A 20,086-nucleotide genomic window follows, 5' to 3' on the forward strand; every position below is an offset into this window, starting at 1 on the left:
TCCCTAGTCAGGTTTGTTTTTGTAATTTGATTTCTAAGTCTTTGTTATTTTCTAAAATCCTGCCTAAGTTATAAAAGTTTTGGTATGAGCACTACTTCCCTCGTCCTCGCCTGCTTCCCTGCAACTGGGTCCTAATTCCTCGTATCCTCGCCTGGACGTCTCCCCAAAAGGCGTAAACATAAGTCTTTGCATTGAAATAAATAAGTGTTACATTTGGAGTCTAGACATTGTACCCATTCACAACACTAGATGGTGCCAGATACCTTTAAAGCGAATGCTGAACTATGATGGTTATTTGAATTAAATTACTATATGTCTTTATTGTCATCATACAAGTATAATTAGATTTACTTGCCTCACCATGAAGTGCACACATAAACAATAAATAAGTAATAAATAAGTAGTCAACATAAGTAGTCAACATAACAAGTAGTCAGGTACAAAAAGTGATTAGTAGCCTATAAAGTTTTAGTGCATGTACAAGATAAGAATTTCATCTCGATTAGGTCCTCCATGGTGCAGAACTGGAGTTGATTCAGTTCCTGTAAAAAAAAAAAAAAAGTTTTTAATATTTGTGGTAGAGGTGCTTTCCCATTGGCTGTCGCCACTTCAGCATGTTTCCAGGGTGAGGCAGCTTGCACTCCATCAAAGTGTTCCCATGCCGAGGCAGCCTGCGACCAACCAGCATGTTCCCAGGGCAAACAGTCTGCGACCCACCAGCGCATTTCCATGGTGCGGAAGCCACAATCCAGCAGCATGTTTCCAGTGCGAGGCAGCTTGCGACCCATCAGCGTGTTTTCAGGACAAGATAGCCTGCGACCAATCAGCGTGTTTCCAGAGCGAGAACGCCCTCCTAGAGAGGTTCCCAGGTCTGACATCTGCATCCCTCCATCTTGTTTCAGCGGCGAGTGCGCCCTACCAGAGTTCCCCAGCTGAGGCTGCTGTCAGTGCTGTCTTCGCCGTCGTCCCTCCAGAGCGTCTTCTGGGTGAGGCACCCAACATCACCCCTCCAGACTAGAAACCAAAACAATTGCATAAGAGTTGACAACAAGCAAGCATCTATTCAAAACAATTACACGTCCTTTCGGAGGGCGAGCGGTATCGCCACCTGGGGCGGAGTCCAAGTCAAAACAATTAAGAGTCCTTCCCGGATCTTTAGTGTGAGCTTGCGACCGTGTGAGAAGTCGAGGTTTCAAAACAATATAGGAGTCCTCCCGGATCCGTGTGAGAGGTCGAGGTTTCAAAACAATTTTGATAAGTCCAGCTGGATAGAGGAGCGACCTTCTTGTTGATTATCACGGTTAATAAGCTTCATTACAAGCACATATATAATGATTATATTTCGAGAAAATATATAATGATGATAACCCTAACATTCCCCCCTGTTATTATACATTTGTACGCAATCCCATAATCATTTTTTATTTATGACAAATACAAATACACTTGGGGGAAGTCCATTGTCTCGATCTTTACCAGAATTCACCTTACTTGCATATCTGGCCTGAAAAAGGAAGAACGAAATCATTCTCGTTCAACTCATTTTCATAATTTGCATAATCCTGGACATCAATGTTATCACCAGTAGGCTGTCTAATAAGCAGATACAATTCTTGCAATTGGGAAATTGTTAGAGCGATTGCACCAACCATAAGTCGGTCTAGCAAAGAGCGTAAGCAGGGGATAGGACAACACCCTCACATTGTCAAAGTATTAGCCAAAACATCTATTGATATCACCTTGGTGAAAGCCAATTTTTACATTTGCCGAAGGCCTTATCCCACCAGTCTGCCAGAAGGTGGACAGTTCCACTCCAGAGTGCCTCTCTGTTTCCGGTTCAGGGTCTGCAGGCCTTCAACGGCTCTGGTTAGGGACCTATTGGGGCACCGAGAGCACATCAACCGTCAGAAGCATATCAACCGCTTTGCGGTCCTGGAAAGTCATGAGACTGGTGGCTGCCAGCTGTTCCTTCATTGCAAATCCAATTTCTTTTTTTGGACATTGTAACGGATGTTGTTCACCATATTCATATTTTTATTTGGCGTAACCCAAAGAAAAATAGACTCCTGCTGCAATTTGGCAAATCAACCCATAAGTCGGATTGCCATCCCTCGATGAGGCTCAACATCGTCGAGAGAGGCCAGCCGCCGCACCGAAATTCCGAGCCGCCAATTGTATCTCCTCCACTCTAAAACAGATACTGGTAAAAACAGTGAAACCAAAGCATAATCCTGTTTCTTTTTTGACCGGAGTTATATAATGTATTTGCCCCACTTCACACCATAAGCCAAAACGTGGAATCAGTGAGGCAGTCTGTCTTGGACAATGGGCACACCATGTCTCATCTACCGCACCCGGATTCAGACCATGCATGTAAGGTTCAAAGAGGTAAAGTTAGCACAGTGGAAAATTGGCTTGTCATTCTCTGCTTTCGTAACAGGATAGACACTGTTTCAATATTTTTCCTTTTCTTTACAAGCAGGACACTTTCTTTTGTAAAAACACTTTCCCCAAAGAATGGTGATTGAGGGAGATGTTATATCCGATCGCATTTTCCCTCGTCTGGTCGTTTATTTTAACCCTTTGTAAGAAGGTTTAGTCTCAATTGAAATGTTTCAACCGTTGAAACCATATGGAGACAATAAAACCAATATGCAAAGTTCTTTCCTATTAATATTGGAGTGGTTGCATTTTATTGGGTCAGAAAGTTTATCTTACCCGTCTCCTCAAACGTTTCAACTGAGGGAACCTTCTTACAGTGCAAAAGGTGGCTCCACATCCCCTTCTCGGCGTGCTAGTGCTTCTTTGTACTGCAGGTTGAGCACCACCGTTGGTCCAGTCCGTTTCCTGTTGAGAAGCACAGTCTCCTTCTGCTAATCCAAATTCAATGTGTTTTCTTAAAGATTTTTCTTTATTTGTCGTCAGCCAGATTAGCCTCATCATCCAGTTCCAATCGTGCAGTGAATAATGACGTTTTGTATGGGCTACTAAATAGGATTTCCATATGTTGTTGTCCTGTTGAACTCGTTATGTAGGCAGTGATTTCATAATGAGATATGGAACCTTGTGTCCATCCAGCCAACTATTTTGTTAACACAATTTGGGTGCCATTATCACTATAAATCAATGGTCCTTTGGAATTTCAAATCGTGCACTGATATGCCGAGCACAGGTTAAGCATGCTCTACAACCAACTTTACCCTATAAGTTGTGTAGTGGCACCGTACCACGGCAAACTGATCTGAGGTGAGGGACAAGACAAAGAATCGCTCAGAAGACCTCTTATGACAAGCAGCATTGTTGAACGGCGTATTCCCTCGCACGGACGTGGGTCACCAAGGCCCAACTCTGCAGCCAGGCCTGGAGGAGGGGCACGATGGCGAGCGCCTGGTGGCCGGGCCGACACCCATGGGGCCTGGCCGGGCACAGCCCGAAGAGACTATGTGGGTTCCCCTTAACATGGGCTCACCACTTGTGAGAGGCCCCAAAGAGGTTGGGTGCGACGACAGTTGGACGGCAGCCATAGGAGGGATTTTTGGCGGTTCGATCCCCGGCTGCAGAAACTGGCGCTTAGGACATGGAATGTTTTGGGAAAGAGCCTGTGCTGGTGCATGAGGTTGAGAAATTCCGTATGTAGAAGTATTCAAAAGTAGAGGTATTTTTGCATACTGAGCATCTGCTGTTGGAGGACATGCTGTGTGTATATAAGGACTCCATGAGAACTTAAAAATCTCATCTCACTTCATCTCATTTCATTTTCTGAACCGTTTTATCCTCATTAGGGTCACAGGGGTGCTGGAGCCAATCCCAGCTCTCTGCGGGCCAGAGGCGGGAGACATCCTGAATCGGTGGCCAGCCGATCGCAGGGCACAAGGAGACTATGAACCATGCACACTCACACCCATACCTAGGGGCAATTTAGAGTGTCGAATCAGCCTACCATGCATGTTTTTTGAGTACCCGGAGGAAACCCACGCAGGGGAGAACATGCAAACTCCACACAGGTGGACCGACCTGGACTCTAACCCAGTACCCCAGAGCTGCGAGGCTGATGCGCTAACCACTTGCGCCACCGGAACTTAAAAATGCTAAGGTCATTTTGATTTTCTTCCAAATTCATTAAGTTTGTTTGAAAATAAGTGCTGAAATTTTCGATTTGTTTTTTGTTTTATATTTTTTGTTTTTTGTGATAAGTGGGTCTAAAGCGCAAATTGTTGTTGTCATGAGCCGAAGTCCAGAATCGTCACCAGTGTCTTGCCTACCCCTACCAATATGTAACTCAGTTGGTTTTCCATTTTAGAAAGAATCAATACCACAATTTCCTGGATCGTACAATGCATTAAACAACATGGTTCCATTATTTAAACTACTGGAAAAAAGATGAATTAATGAGACTTCATTAAGAGCCACAGAAATGGAGACTGGTTTCATGGGACCCAGATTCACTATTATGGAACAGTTGGTATGCTCCATTTGCAAAAGTTATGAGCTGCCATAATTTTCTCTGACCCCCTAATAAAACTGATTTCAGATAAAGACATGTTTCTAACTGCAAAAGGGTGAACGTGAAAAGGTTTTTTTTTTTCTTCCCTTATCAAAATTTGGCGACCCGGTGGTCCACAAACAATGCATACCATTTGTGCTGATAACAAAGTTCGGTGAGGATTTTATTCACTATTTTATTTTTTATACTAAAGATGGAAATTTGCAGTTTAAAATGGGTGAACCATTCTGCTGCAGACTCAGAAACACGCTGTCTTCTCCTTCACAATTGCACTCGAGCTCGAATAGTTCAATTATGCAGCGCCATTTTGACCAAGGGCTTGGACACGCCTTCAGAATAATAGCACTGACAGGAAAAGCCGTGTTTAAAGCCTCATTTCATGTACTTATTTTTTTATTCATTAAATTTTGTCATGGTTGTTAATAACAATCTTTATTTTCCCCCAATCTACCAATTTATTGGATTACATTAAAGGTGTACAGGCAGGTGAAGCTAGGCTGGAATGACAGCATGCTCAGCTGCCACAGTAAAAATGTAGATTCAAACTTTTATGAAGTGTAAGGTGTAGAAGGACAGGTCAAACACAAACTCAGACGCAGGAAAAAACACGCATATGATAAAGTACAAAGGCAGCACGACCAAGTAGTCGAGAAAAGTAAGGAAAAGGAACAACCGGCCAGAAAATGCTTAACTAAGGTATGGCAACATCTATACAGTTAATAAAGTACAAAGAAAGTATCATGACTGAGTCATCAAGAAAACTCAAGATTTGAAAACAGCAAAAAGTACTCAGAGATAAACAACCGTAAGTCAGCTAGAAACGTTGGCGAAAAGGTTGGGCGCATACAGCTGCAAGCAAGGCAACACTCGGACGACAGCTGACAGTGGTCTTAAATACTGGGTGCTCCTAATTAATAACAATCTTTATTTTCACCCAATGGATGCCCCTGGCAGACTACCTGGTTTTTGTAGAGGAGAGTGGAAATCCCTCAGACATGTCGAAGATCCAGGAGCAGGAAATCGAGGAATGCTCTTCAGGGCTCCAGACTACTGAGGGACTGTGCGGATAAGCTTGGAAGAGTGAATCTGCATATTTTTAACCTCAGTCTGAGTCTGCAGAAGGTCCCCACTTTGTGGAAGACTTCCTGTATGTGGTTCCAGTTTTTTCTAGCTCTACAGTGTCTTTTTCTGTGTCTGTGTCTGTATCTGTACTTGCTACTGCAACCAAGATGCAACTCCACCCTTTGCGTGTGTGAGGCAGTCATTGTTCTATTTGCTTAGTTTCTTTATGCTGGTCCTGGACATTTTTGGGAACCATTCAGGCCAGGAAGGCCACCGGTCCTTATGATCAGCTCCAGACTACTGAGGGACTGTGCGGATCATCTTGGAAGAGTGATTCTGCATATGTTCAACCTCAGCCTCAGTCTGCAGAAGGACCTAACCTTGTGTGGGCTTCCTGTGTGTGGTTCCAGCTTTATCTAGGTCTATATTGTATTTTACTGTGTCTGTGCTTGCTACTGCTACAAACTGGATTTCACGAATACGGGATGAATAAAGGTTAATCTAATCTAAACTTCCCACTCGAAAAAGATACTGCACCCCCCACTTTCGGGAGTCGAGAATAGCTCGCGTAGTGTATATGGGCCCGTCATCGACCACACAAGGAGCAAGTGGAGGCACCAGCGGAGGGGTTAGAGAGCAAGAAGAGATCGGTTTGAGCAGTGGGACGTGGAAAATAAGATGGACCTTCATGGAGCTTGGGGGCTTCAGGCTGGACGCAACCGGCTTCAAGTGGGACTCGTCAATAGGACCCACAAACCCAATTTCCTGGAGGACCCAGCAAGATGAAAATCCTGATTAAAATTGTGGAAATAGATGCAGGGCCTAAGTGACTTGTCTTTTTCCTCAACGAAAAACCCCCCACCCCTAACGATGATGATGATGATGATGATGACCGAATATGGCCAGCAGCTAACGATGAGGAAATATATTTTCTTAATGCCTCTCGCTCTGGCTTAGAGACCAAGTACAGTGTTGAGCAACAGGGTGGCTGGCAGTAGCCCTATGCCACAGTCATAAGGCTGGCGCGAAGAAGTTTTGGCCTGTTTCTCACTAAAGACTTGCTGAAGATCCGGAACATTTGCCAAACTAACCGGTGTAGAGCCCATCTGCAGTAAAGAAGAACACTTCAACCTATGAGCATAACAAAACGTGCTCCAAGTCACCACTTGCAACGTAGCCCAGTCAATATTAGGGTTGTGCACCTTCAGCCAAGACAGTCCCAGCCACTCTGGCTGGAGCTTACCCACCAGGTGTCACCCATCAAGATCAAGAGAATCTGATTAACTTAAGGTTGTCGACCACGCACTGGTCCATAAAGCAGTCATCTGCCCCCGAGTCAATCAGAGCAGTAACTCTGGAATTAATTGTCCCGCAAGACACTATCCCTGGAAATTGCTTTCTCATACTATCCCGACGTCCTAATTACCTTAGCTCTCTGTGTGAAGACTGACATGAAGGCTTGTTGTCATTACGCACCATTGTCCTCCTTCCTTAAGGAGGGAGCCCGTGGGGTGCAGATCTATGGGTAGCCTGAGTGCAGAAATCAACAGAATATGACACAAACCACAAACCTCTCTCTACATGCACTTAAGAACAGTTAATGCTATGAAAGTCTTTTGTTGTAAAACAAAATGTAATTCTTTTTATGGCAGTTTATTGGAAATTTGACAGTAAACCTTTTACAGAGTTCCCGTTTTTTTGTTTTTGTTTGTTTGTTTGTTTTTTCAAACAGTACATATCCGGCAACTACAGCTGTCAGTATTTTACCAATATTACTTTCTCCTGTGGCATCTATTTTAAGACCATATTGAATTTTGTCCCAGTAGCAAAGCGGTCTTTATATTGTAGAGAAAGTAAAAACAGAGAAAAAACTTCCACCAAACTTTTTCATTCTCTCACTGCCAACTCTTTTAGAAGTGAGGAAGTTTCCTTCTTGCGCTCCGCTGCTACCTCCACCCTGCCTACCTATCACCTCCTCTCCTCCCATGCTGGGACACCCTGTCTGCCCTCCCCCATCTGAGAAAGCGGGACTCCCTCACTCTCTGTAATGTGGGATTTTAACACAATGCACCGCCCGTGGCCTCAGTCGTGCCCTGGACTACAGCAGAGGGAGCAGCTTGAACGAGCACAGACATGGATGTCAAACCGCTGCCACTGCTACTTCTGATAGCCGTAATCACACATGGACCTACAAGTACTGGTCAGTCTGAATAATAAGCTCTAGGTTTAATGTTTCACATTGTTTATTTATTTATGCTGTAAATTCTCTTTTTATTACAGCTAATTATGTTAGTTTGGTTATTCACACCTTTTTTCCGTCTATATTCCTATATCAATAATGACAATAATATTGTTGTTATCCAAACATCATTTAATTTGATTGAGAAGCTTCAACAACTATTCAACTGTTAAATGTTAAGAATTGATTAATTGATTATTGCATGTAGTCGGAGGGAAAGCAGTTACACCGAGGTTCGACTATTTTTGTTGATGCAGTGCTGACAGATTTTAAAAAAAATATCAACCTATATATATATATTTATATATATATATTATATATATATATATATATATATATATATATATATATATATATATATATATATATATTGAGCAGACACGTGAAAAATAACGTAGATGCTTGCTTAATAAAGGTATCGACAACGAATGAAATCCAAAATAACCATGCATGACTAATGTTTATTTAACACTTAGGTTTTGTACAGGTAATAAGAATGTAATGAATAGGTAAATTGTTATGCTTGAAATAAACTAACATCATTTTCTGAATTAGCATTTTTTGTTTTAATTTTACTCAAAGGATTTTCTTTTTTAATTGTTCCAGATTTTTTTGGTTTTGGGGCGAAAAAGATTTATGGAAAATGTGTTTTCATTACAAAAAATAATAATCTTGCAACAGTTTGCAATCAACGTAGTGTACCCTACTTTGCCAGGTGTCAAGTCCGGCTGGGTGAACTGGCTGGCCTGCACGATGTTAAGCTTGTTGTTTCTGCCCTGCTAGCACCCCCAGATTTAATATTAAAGACTTGTGTGCATTTGGATTTTCGCTTTGCTTTCTTTTAATTAGTTTCTAATTAGGGAGCAACAACATGCTGGTGATAGCAATGGATGCTCGCTTGGTACTTCAGTGTGCTTGCTGCAAAGTGATCCCCTAGTTTGCATCACAATTAAGCCTAGTCATTAGGTTGATATTACCTGGGTCTTAGCCATATGAGTTGGCACATTTGGTTAAGTTGAGTTATAAACACACGAGGATAGTCTTAGTTTCGTTAGGATGATTCATTTATTCATTTTTTTAATCAATAAATACAGTTGTTTATATTCACTAATACATGTTGACCCTTTATAGTGTCGGTTGGCAGAATTATATATATATATATATATATATATATATATATATATATATATATATATATATATATATATATATATATATATATATATATACGTATATATATAATGATGTTTTTCAAATCAACTTTAGCGTAGTATTTTGAGGTCCAATAACTATAGTGTTGTTCTGTTTGTAAATATTCTTTTGTTATTAATTTTACTTGTATTAACATTTTACAAATATATGCTTTAATTTATTCATTAAAAAACAAATACAAATAATGCAAAAAATACAATCATGATTGATAACTAATCAATTTGTGCTGTGCTTTGCTTATTGCCCATAGTTAGCTGGGATATGCAGCATTCCCACGTCATCCGTAAGGATGTGCAGCATGAAAAATTGAATGATTTGAAAGATAGTAATATTATTAGAAATAGGATCTGTAAATTTGGGTCATGTATTCGGCCTACAAATTAATCAAAGTTATGTTTTAATTGCCAAAAATATAGTCACTTACGCACTAAAGATTTAAAGAACAAAGACCAATGTATTATACTTTGAAAAAAAATAAATTGTGAGGTCTTTATGAACCCAGCCACGAGCTGTCTTATGGAATGTGTTTGTCATACTTTGATGTTTGTTGTTATCAGCTTACATCTGAAATACTGCACGGGGGCCCGCGAGCCACCATGCTGGTGGCAAACGGGTGATTTGTAATCATTTTAAGAATGTTCTTTGGGTGATTTCCACTGAGGCTTTGGGAGCCGCAAAGTGCTCTTTTATGAAAGAGGGCAACATTAGAAATGAGGTGTTGAAGACCCTTTAGTGACAGAGTGGTCAGGCTGAATAGGTTCAAGTGAAAAGCTAAAATTCTTGTGTGGAAAAAAGAACGTGGGCAAAAAAGGACTAATCTCTTTTTAATGAATATGTTGTCGAGAGCAATCGCAAATCAAATTGTATGTTCCCATGGTTTGGAAATATGTTACAGTGGATTAAACACACTTTAGCACGTCTAATGAAGCAATTCAGGAGTATAATTGCCTTCTGTATAATTCAATAAAAAGGTTTATCCTCAACTGAGTGGTTTCATCGGAAATTAGTTTATTAATCGTTTATATATTATAGTATAAATGTCAGTAAGAACAAAACACAGCAAAGTTTTTTTGTCTTAGGCACAAATATTGTAGTGCCATTTTGTTATTAGGGACGGATAATACAAAGTGGATTGTGATTGTTTAGAACACCCCTAAAACCTTTGGGACAAAATTCCACTGAGTGAGTCGTAATTGACTCTTACAATACTCAACATTAAAATACAGAACTACAGCAGGCCCAAATGTTATAGAAAATGAGATGGCAATTATAATCCTAAAATTGTAAATTGACAGTAAAAATTTAATTTTGCATATAAAAGAAATATAATTATTCTTATCAAGTCTCTTTATAAGGTAAATAAACCAAAAAAAAGTGATATAAGGAGCCAATACCTTCTATACATTACATATTTATAGGAATAAAAAATACCTTAATATGTAAGAATAAGAACTTGTCAGGAAAAAATCATTTTTGAACTTAAATCATGAGCGTAATGGGGAACCATTTTTATAATGTTGCAGCCAAACTAAATATCAAAATCCCAAGTAGACATTTTCAAATTTAATTTTTTTCACAATTTGTTCCATACCATTGGATTGGATTGGATAACTTTATTTATCCCGTATTCGGGAAATTTCATTGTGACAGTAGCAAGAAAAGGCATAGTTATAAGTTAGACCGTACAGTCAAAGGCCGCAGAACAACAAAGCAAAAAGCACAAAGTACAAAGCAAATCAAAATCAATGGGATCATTAAGAATCACCAAATCATTAGGACAGAAAAGCAGCAAAAACAGAAAACGAGCTACGAGTTTCGGTAGCAAAAACGGAGAGACTCAAAAAGACGTAAAGTTGGACAAAAATGCAGGTTAGCTTTATATTTTGTCCTTCTTCAAACATTTTTGGGGGTAAAATTTTGTTTATCGTTTTTGCAGCAAAACCCATCAGTCTAGTGGAAAGATGCTGGTGTCGTTCAACGCTGAACACTGTTCCTCAGCGCTCCATCAAAGAGCTCAAGTTCCTCCACACGCCCAACTGCCCCTTCCAAGTCATGTGAGTGTAAAGAATAGAATATTAGCTCTTTAAATAAATGTATGCTGATGGTTTGTCTGGTTTGGGTGGTCCAGGCAGATAACTGTCTTGGTCAAATATTGCTAGTGATATTTACAACATGTCAAGGTTGTGCAGTCCAACTTGTTTTGGCAAACTTCCTTACAAAAGCAGGTCCCGTAAAAGTTTGAAGCAGCTAAACAACCACACAAGTGAACGCAACATGTTTTGTTCATTACTTTGTATAGATTTTCATGTTTCAACATAAAATCCTCTGCCAAATTCTGATGACATGAGGTCATTGGCATCTCATCAGGATGAGCTGGAATTTAAATCTATATATTCATTCATTCATCTTCCGTACCGCGCATCCTCGTCAGGATTGCCGTAGCCTATCTCAGCTTACTTCTGACGAAAGAGAGATTACAACCGAGATCGGTTTCCAGTCAGCCGTAGGGCACGGCACACAGAGAGACAAATGAACATTCGCACTCACAATCATACCGCCACCAGTGGGAATCGAGTCAGGAGAGTGAACCACTACACCATCAAGCGGCTGAATTTAAATTAAGTTATTAAATTAAATCACATGTTGGCAAGTCGTACAACATTTTTGTAGCTCAAAGAAAAGGGGTGTTTTTGTTTCCAACGTGATAATTTAAAGTGTGAAAATGCAGAAGCAGCATTATAAGGCAGCGATACAGTATGTTGATGCTACAAAGAACATTTTGCCAAGGCAGTTGTCCAATCTAAAATAAACTTATTTAATGCTGAAAATCAATTGCATTCACACTCAGTATGCAGCAACAATTATTCGCAGAACACATCAGTAGGGTATCCATTTCTTTCTGCTGAAACATGGGGTTTCAAATTCATCTTTTTAAATTTGCTTTATCGTAGTTATGTTTTCCTTCAGAGAGCCATTTTATCTGCCAGCTATAGCTGCCACGAAGAACTGACTACTAAGTGACTATGAAATCAATAGTCAGCTTTTTTTTCTTGCGACATCGTTGACCACAAAATTGTTCAATTACTATTTTCAGACCCTTTTAATAGAAAAAAAATTCTGATTTCTTTTGATTATTTTTTATGTAAGCCCCCTGATGGTGTAGAGCAGGGGTCGGGAACCCAGTGGCGGTCTGTGCATTTTCTCGTAGCGCCTTCAACGAATCAATCCAACCCCCAAAACTATTTTATGGCTATAAAACCTCGACTGCAGCTACAGCTGCGACAAATAAAAAATAATCAATAAATCAATGCACAAAAATGGGGTAAAATCCACTTCCTAGCAGCATTTAATGAATAAATACAAATACTGGAGCTTTTCAGACATTACAATCGGGCCAGGGGGGTGATTTTCCCGGGAAAAGACAGCGATGAACGTCAATGGCGTACAGGCAAACATTGCCCGAAAATGGGGTAAAATCCAGCCGAAAAGAGCATTTATTGATTAAATACAAATACCGGAGCTTTTTAGACATCAGAACAAGGCCCGGAGTATCATTTCCCCGGGAAAACGACAGCGATGAACGTTGATTCGTCCATATACGTCCATACGCGAAACGGCAAAAAATGGCACTAAAATTGAGTACAATCCGCTTCCTAGCAGCATTTATTGATTAAATACTGCATGTTCTAGGGCATGATTTTGAATATGATTTTTTCCAAACAATAAACCAATCTCGAAATCTTAACAATATTTATTTTTAACAAATTCATTTTTCATTTGAAAGAAAATGTTAAAAACAATTGTATTGGTTCATCAAAAGATCTGTCAACCGTGGCTTTATGTTTTATAGATAGTAGCCTGCACACACACACTCTTAATATGTCTACGTTCTCACATAAGCCTTCGTTAAAATGGCAAAACAAATTTGACAGAATGTGTCAGGGAAGTGACAGTCATGCGCCCAAAACACATCGTCACTTGTCGCAGGGTATGTACGAAAGTACGGCAGGCATTTTTCATCAAAACTTTCTGGCAATTAGAGGTTTTGTGCTACCAGAGCTAATATTTTCTTCAATTTCTTGTTTTCACCAATGAGTATTTTCTGCTACATCATCTGCCATTGTTTTTTTGCAATTGTTTTCTAACTTCATGACCTTTTTTGCCTGTTACTGACATATGGATCAAACATGAATGGGCTAGCATTTTACTAGTGTTTTCCCAATCAGATAGGAACTATGAGCGCCGGATTCAGCCATTTCCGGATTAACGGACAGTATTGAATTTGGTCACACGATCGGATCAAATCGAATATTCAACCTTGTTGTCAGTACTGCCAACATTTTCACCTGCTTAAAAACAAACAATTAGGCATAGAATATGCCCCACGTGTGGGACTACTTCTCTTTAAAAATCAATGATTATAAAAGAGCATCGTGCAATATTTGTTTCTGGAGTTTGTACCAGCTGGACTCATCTCAATACAAAAAATAATGTGATTCGTCATTTACAATGGAGTCAATGAACAAAGTTCAATTCCAGGTGCGTTCCAACCTTCCTGTTTGGAGTTTGCATGTGTTTCTCTGGGTGCTCCGGTTTCCTCCCACAACCCAAAAACATGCATGGTAGGCTGTTTGAGCACTCTAAATTCCCCCCAGGTATGAGTGTGAACATGAATGGTTGTTCGTCTCCTTGTGCGCAGTGACTGGGTTAACCCTAACCCTATAGACATTGGATCAGCATTGGCAAAACATATCCTGAAACAATTAAATCAGATTGGAAGTAAAAAATACATTTGTGCCAAGAGATCTCAGGTTCATACTGCAAAGGCATCAAATATTGCAGTGTTTCTCAACCTTTTTCGAGAGGCGGTACACTTTTTGCATTGAAAAAAAGTTCAAGGCACACCATCTGGAAATCTTCTAGTTTAAAACGCTAAGGACTATATTAACAATATAAAGTCTCGTCTCATCACATCTCATTTTCTGAACCGCTTTATCCTCATTAGGGTTGTGGGGGGTGGTGGAGCCTATCCCACCTGAGGCGGGGGACACCCTGAATCGGTGGCTAGCCGATCGCAGAGCACAAGGAGACGGGCAACCACTCATGCTCACACTCATAACTACGGGCAATTTAGAGTGCCCAATCAGTCTACCATGCATGTATTTGGAATGTGGGAGGAAACCTGGAGTTCCCGGAGAAAACTCACGCAGATCCGGGGAGAACATGCAAACTCCACACAGGTGGACCGACATGGATTTGAACCCAGGAGCCCCACTGTGAGGCCGACACGGCAACCCCCCCACCACCGGGCCGCCCCCAATATAAAGTCGTTCTTAACAAAAAGTATTCCAAAATCAAATTTTACACAATGACCTAATTTCAACACAAGTTGATGCCTCCGTACCCCGAACAACCTCCGGTTTGAGTGATGTAAAAATAGGTAATGTGATGTTTTTTATCTCATCATTTTCAAACTTTTTATACTGATTTTATTTAAATCTAATATTACACGAAAAACAATGTTGTCCTCACATAGACTTTACATCGCCATAAGTTAATGCTCTTGAACCCGAACCTCTGGTTCAAGTAACATAAAAACAAGCAAACAACTTAAATCTCGTAAGCTTATTACTTTTTTATTCCCTACACTACTTCAATCTCCTAACATTACGCAAAGAACAATTTTGTGCACACAAACTTAACATTGAAAAAAATTGAAGCTCATGAAGCCTACAGAAAAATAATCAGCAATCTTGTAATAATATAACCTATGATTTAACCAGTGGCGGGCGGTGCCTTTTCTGGTAGCGCCTTCAACGTATCAATCCAACCCTCAAAAACTATTTTATGGCTATAAAACCTCTACTGCAGCTACAGCTGCGACAAATAAAAAATAATCAATAAATTAATGCACAAAAATGGGGTAAAATCCACTTCCTAGCAGCATTTCATGATTAAATACAAATACTGGAGCTTTTCAGACATTAAAACCAGGCCAGGGGGTGATTTTCCCGGGAAAAGACAGCAATGAACGTCAATGGCGTACGGGCAAAAATTGCCCGAAAATTGGGTAAAATCCAGCCAAAAACAGCATTTATTGATTAAATACAAATACTGGAGCTTTTTAGACATCAGAACCGGGCCCGGAGTATCATTTCCCCGGTAAAAAGACAGTGATTTACGTCGATATGTCCATACGTGAAATGACAAAAAATGCACTAAAATTAGGTAAAATCTACTTCCTAGCATCATTTATTGATTGAATACAAATACTGGAGCTTTTGAGACATTACAACCAGGCCAGGGGGGTGATTTTTCCCGGGAAAAGAGAGCGATGGACGTCAATGATGAAACGCCAAAAATTAAACTGGGGTAAAATCCACTTCCTAGCAGCATTTTGTGATTAAATACAAACACTGGAGCTTAAATACAAACACTGGAGCTTTTCAGATATCAGAACTTGGCCCACAATTGAAATATTATTTAGGAATATAGCCATATTTTACTCACCCAAAATCCTTTTTACACAATATCCATCCTCCTTTCTTTCTTCCTTCTTTCCTATCGCCATCGAAGCTAATGATGAAAGTTGAGCCTGTCCTGTCATATTTCTGGCATAGTCCGTTTTGAAAATGGCTTTAAATCAAAACAACAATATACTATTTGCTTGTGGAGCTAAGTTAGCGTGCTGAAAGTGCCCCACACACCATTTTCCCGGCTGTAACAGGCTTGCTAGTTTCAGAGTTGACCGCCCTTTCTTAATTATGTCCATTTTTTTCCTGAAAAAGTCCGTCTGGAAAATAGCTTTGTGAGCAAACAGAATCTATTTGTTTTTGCTTCTGTCGGCCATAGTGGGTGGAGTTTGCGATTTCGGCTGCCTCGGTACTGCTTTGGCCCGCCTACTAGCCAATCATAGTTTGTGAAAGCAATGACATGTCCCAGCCAGCAAAATGCTAACGCCTATGAAAAATCATTGTGGGGTTGCCAACTCGAAATCTGATTGGTTAAAAGCAACAGTCTGGTTTAATGCAGCAGAGCCTGCAAGAACTGATTGTGCAGGCTTTGAGGCAGATCTGATCTGGCAACAAATAATGGCTGAAATGTGATTGGTTAAATGCTTCAATATGAAAACACACATCTGGAAGCAGTGCAACCAGGGGGAAAAGCAATGAAAGGAAGCTAACAGACCATTTGGAATAATAAGTACGTATTGATGGACAAAATATAATATGATTCAGATATTTCTTAGGCCAGCAGAGAAGGCCTTGAAGGCCCTGACGGCCCGCCACTGGATTTAACGTACATCATATTTTGATTTTAACCTGGTAAAAGTTCAATATTAATCTCGGATATTAGTATTTTTCCCTCAGAATATTACAATGTATGACTTGTATAATTTCCTGCAACATACCGTAGTCGACGAAATGTTAAGACTGTCTCCAAAAGGACCGACATTTGCACATTGCACCACATGCATATGCAACTTCAGCATGGAATTACTGACTATAAAACACATGTAGAAGGACTCAAAAACAAAGATAAACTTATTTTCATTATGCTGTACTTTTTTCAATAGTTTGCAAAAACACAATATTTCAATTCATGTAAAAATATGCTAAGAACATTATGATTTAAATTGCCCTACATTATATTTTTTTACATTTTATATTGATTTTGCGTGAATCGCATTCACTCCGGAAAAACTCTGGAAATGGGACAAGGATACTCCTGAAATGGGGTCGACGGAGGTTGGCAGCTCTGTAAAAACGTTGAAAAAGAGACCAGACTTTGATAGTGGAAAACATGTATGAGAGGGGAAAGTGACAGCTGGAGCTTAAGAGTCTATTAATATGCAAAGGAAGCAATAATTAAGGGTCAAAGTCATTACCTTTATGTTTCTGCTGACCACTGTGTACCTTTTTCCATTTTTTTGTCGGATGCCTGCACAGCACAACAAAGTCCGAGTATAATGTCACTGGTCTGGAAAACATTAACTCAAAAGCCTCATTCATTACTTTGCTGTAGAAAATGGAGTGGCAGAAGCCTCAAGGAAAAAGGTTACCAAATGAGGAGGGGATAACGTGTGACTGCAGTGTGAATGAATAACAAAAGGTTGCACAGGACTCAGAGAGATGCAACTGATCAGGAGGAGTTAAGAAGTAATTTAGGCAAGACGAGAGACGAAATGTATCTTGCTTTGCTGATATCTCAATTAAGGCAGATAAAGACACGATAAAGTAACATAATACTTTGCTTTAGCCCCTCCTCTGCATGAAACAGTGTCCCACCGTGTTCCCCATTATGACCCTCTCATCATTTATCCCAGCATGCTATTGGTATTAACTTGCTGTGAAGTAATTACGTCCTGCCGCCAACAAATTCTAGGCAAGTTAATTAGAGATGAAACTCCAAGTTGTCGGGTCAGACAAGCAAACAGACAAACAGGACGGAGGGTGACAAATCAAAAACAGGATGGAGGTCTCCTCATAAATGAGGAGGGGAAGTAGGAAGAGAAAATAAAATGATCCAGTTACACAACTGCGTGTTGACATGTTGTTTTAAGGAATTGGAGGTTGATGTAGATGTCATTTGCTCAATGGAGGTGATGAACACAGAAGCTGGGTGGTCAAAGTGAAATGGAGTGTTTCATTTGTGGTGCATCGGAATGGACATGGGCAAGGAGGAGAAAGACTCCCTCTCAGGTGCTAAAACACACATATGACCTTTGGCCACAAAGGTGTGAGATCCCCACGTTTACTGGCCCTCGACATTTGGTCCGGACTGTTTTGATGCCAAACCACTCGGGGTAGTGGTTCACTCACCTGACTTTGCTGTGGGCAAGTTTAGGATCGATTCCTGGTTGGTGGCGGTGTGATTCTAGGTGCGAATAGTTGTCTGTCTTAATGTGTGCCCTGCGGCTTACTGGCGACCAATCTAGGGTATACAGTAATACTTCGATTATCGCGGTTATTATTTTCTGATTTCTTTCATGGAGGACTACAAAACTGTTTGACCACATGAAATGACGTGCCGGTACAGAGGTGGTCCCCGGGACTCAGGTTTTGTGTATTGAAGAATCAATAAGTGTAATAATCATCGTTTTAGTGGGTTAAATGTGTGTGAAAACACACAGTTTCATTTAATTAACTATTGACATTAAAGTCCCACTTTCACAGATTTGTAAACACCAATGAAATATTCAAAATAAAGGCTCAAGACTCAGACAGATCAATAACTATTAAAATTGTACCAAAAAATTCATTAATGTAACGTCCACATCAACGTTCATAAAAAATGATGACGTCACAAGAATACAAGAGCCAGCGGAGAGCAGCATGAAGATGAGTGGTTGGTTTTAACAATGAATACAAAATTCAAATTTGGTCATAAATCCGGAGGAATGTAAGATTGTGCCGTACAAATTTAAACTGGAGGCTGAGGCATCATAACACGTGAATCAGAAAAGTAGAGACACATTTTGGCTCCATTCACATAGGCTAATGAATGATAAATATCTTACATTTACCACCCTCGACTCTACTAACAAACCTTGAGATCTAATCATTTATCATCTGAAATTAAAACTGGGATTTTTTTACTGGTGCAATTTTGGCGATAGTTTCTGTCGTGGATTTGTAATTTTTTTTAATGATTTTTCACATTCATATAGGGAGCCTACATACTACTGGCAGTAATCGTACCACGTTTTAACAACCTATGCGTTTATTTTACTGCTTTGTCACAGATGTATAACTTGTGTCATCACCAGCTTATGCATATTTTTTGGTTCCCACTTTTTCGGATATGAGGTCAGTGGTGTTTATAGTCAGGTGCACTCTGTGGTGTGGAATGATAAAAAGGAGGATGGAGATTGTATAATGAGGTACCCAGAAAAAATAAGAAGAAATTCCTCTCGTTATTTGACGGTGATTGGGATAGTGATAGTGGCCATTCAGTTGAGTGGTTAGCGTGTTGGCTTCACAGTTCTTGGGTCCTGGGTTCAAATCCAGGTTGGTCCCCTGAGTGGAGTTTGCATGTTCTTCTCCTGGCCTCCGTGTGTTTTCTCAAAAAACATACAGTTGTGGTCAAAAGTTTACATACACTTGTGAAGAACATAATGTCATGGCTCTCTTGAGTTTCCAGTTATTTCTACAACTCAGAATTTTCTCTGATAGAGTGATTGGAACAGATACTTCTTTTTCACAAAAAAACATTCATGAAGTTTGGTTCTTTTATGACTTTATTATGGGTGAACAGAAAAAGGTGATCAAATCTGCTGGGTCAAAAATATACATACAGCAGCGCTAATATTTGATAACATGTCCCTGGGCCATTTTCACTTCAATTAGGTGCTTTTGGTAGCCATCCACAAGCTTCTGGTTGAATCTTTGACCACTCCTCTTGACAGAATTGGTGCAGTTCAGTTAAATTTGATGGCTTTCTGACATGGACTTGTTTCTTCAGCATTTTCCACAAGTTCTCAATGGGGTTTAAGTCAGGACTTTGGGAAGGCCATTCGAAAACCTTAATTCTAGCCTGATTTAGCCATTCCATTACCACTTTTGATGTGTGTTTGGGGTCATTGTCCTGTTGGAACACCCAACTGCGACCAAGACCCAATCTTCGGGCTGATGACTTTAGGTTATCTTGAAGAATTTGAAGGTAATCCTCCTTCTTCATTATTCCATTTACTCTCTGTAAAGCACCAGTTCCATTGGCAGCAAAACAGCGCCACAGCATAATACTACCACCACCGTGCTTGACGGTAGGCATGGTGTACTTGGGGTTAAAGGCCTCACCTTTTCTCCTCCAAACACATTGCGGGGCATTGTGGCCAAACAGCTCGATTTTTGTTTCGTCTGACCACAGAACTTTCCTCCAGAAGGTGTTATCTTTGTCCATGTGATCAGCAGCAAACTTCAGTCGAGCCTTAAGGTGCCGCTTTTGGAGCAAGGGCTTCCCTCTTGCACGGCAGCCTCTCAGTCCATAGAGATGCAAAACACGCTTGACTGTGGACACTGACACCTGTGTTCCAGTAGCTTCTAATTCTTGGCAGCTCTGCTTTTTGG

At 40.2% G+C, this 20,086-nt stretch overlaps 1 protein-coding gene and 1 long non-coding RNA gene across 5 annotated transcripts in view; one reads left to right on the forward strand and one right to left on the reverse strand.

Annotated features, from left to right (window-relative positions):
* Positions 1 to 8,001, reverse strand: LOC144077550 (uncharacterized). 3 transcript variants are annotated; one of them, XR_013301040.1, is made up of 5 exons: positions 6,993 to 8,001; positions 1,740 to 2,847; positions 920 to 1,014; positions 718 to 853; positions 2 to 542 (listed from the first exon to the last, which is right to left on the reverse strand). It is a non-coding gene; the product is annotated as an uncharacterized LOC144077550 (long non-coding RNA). The 3 variants fall into 3 exon arrangements; XR_013301041.1 differs by lacking the exon at positions 6,993 to 8,001 and having other exon boundaries at positions 1 to 542; positions 920 to 1,264; positions 2,719 to 6,976; XR_013301039.1 differs by lacking the exon at positions 6,993 to 8,001 and having other exon boundaries at positions 5 to 542; positions 1,740 to 6,960.
* The window catches only part of cxcl12b (chemokine (C-X-C motif) ligand 12b (stromal cell-derived factor 1)), a 23,902-nt gene continuing 11,299 nt past the window's right edge, over positions 7,484 to 20,086 (forward strand). For both annotated transcript variants that reach the window (XM_077605387.1, XM_077605388.1), the window contains exons 1-2: positions 7,484 to 7,766; positions 10,954 to 11,071. In XM_077605387.1, coding sequence (XP_077461513.1) covers positions 7,700 to 7,766; positions 10,954 to 11,071 — 185 coding nt within the window. In that variant the 5' untranslated portion in view covers positions 7,484 to 7,699. The remainder of the gene's footprint in view (positions 7,767 to 10,953; positions 11,072 to 20,086) is intronic.

The sequence above is a fragment of the Stigmatopora argus genome, chromosome 7 (genome assembly GCF_051989625.1).
Source record: "Stigmatopora argus isolate UIUO_Sarg chromosome 7, RoL_Sarg_1.0, whole genome shotgun sequence".
In the NCBI taxonomy this organism is placed as follows: Eukaryota; Metazoa; Chordata; class Actinopteri; order Syngnathiformes; family Syngnathidae; genus Stigmatopora; species Stigmatopora argus.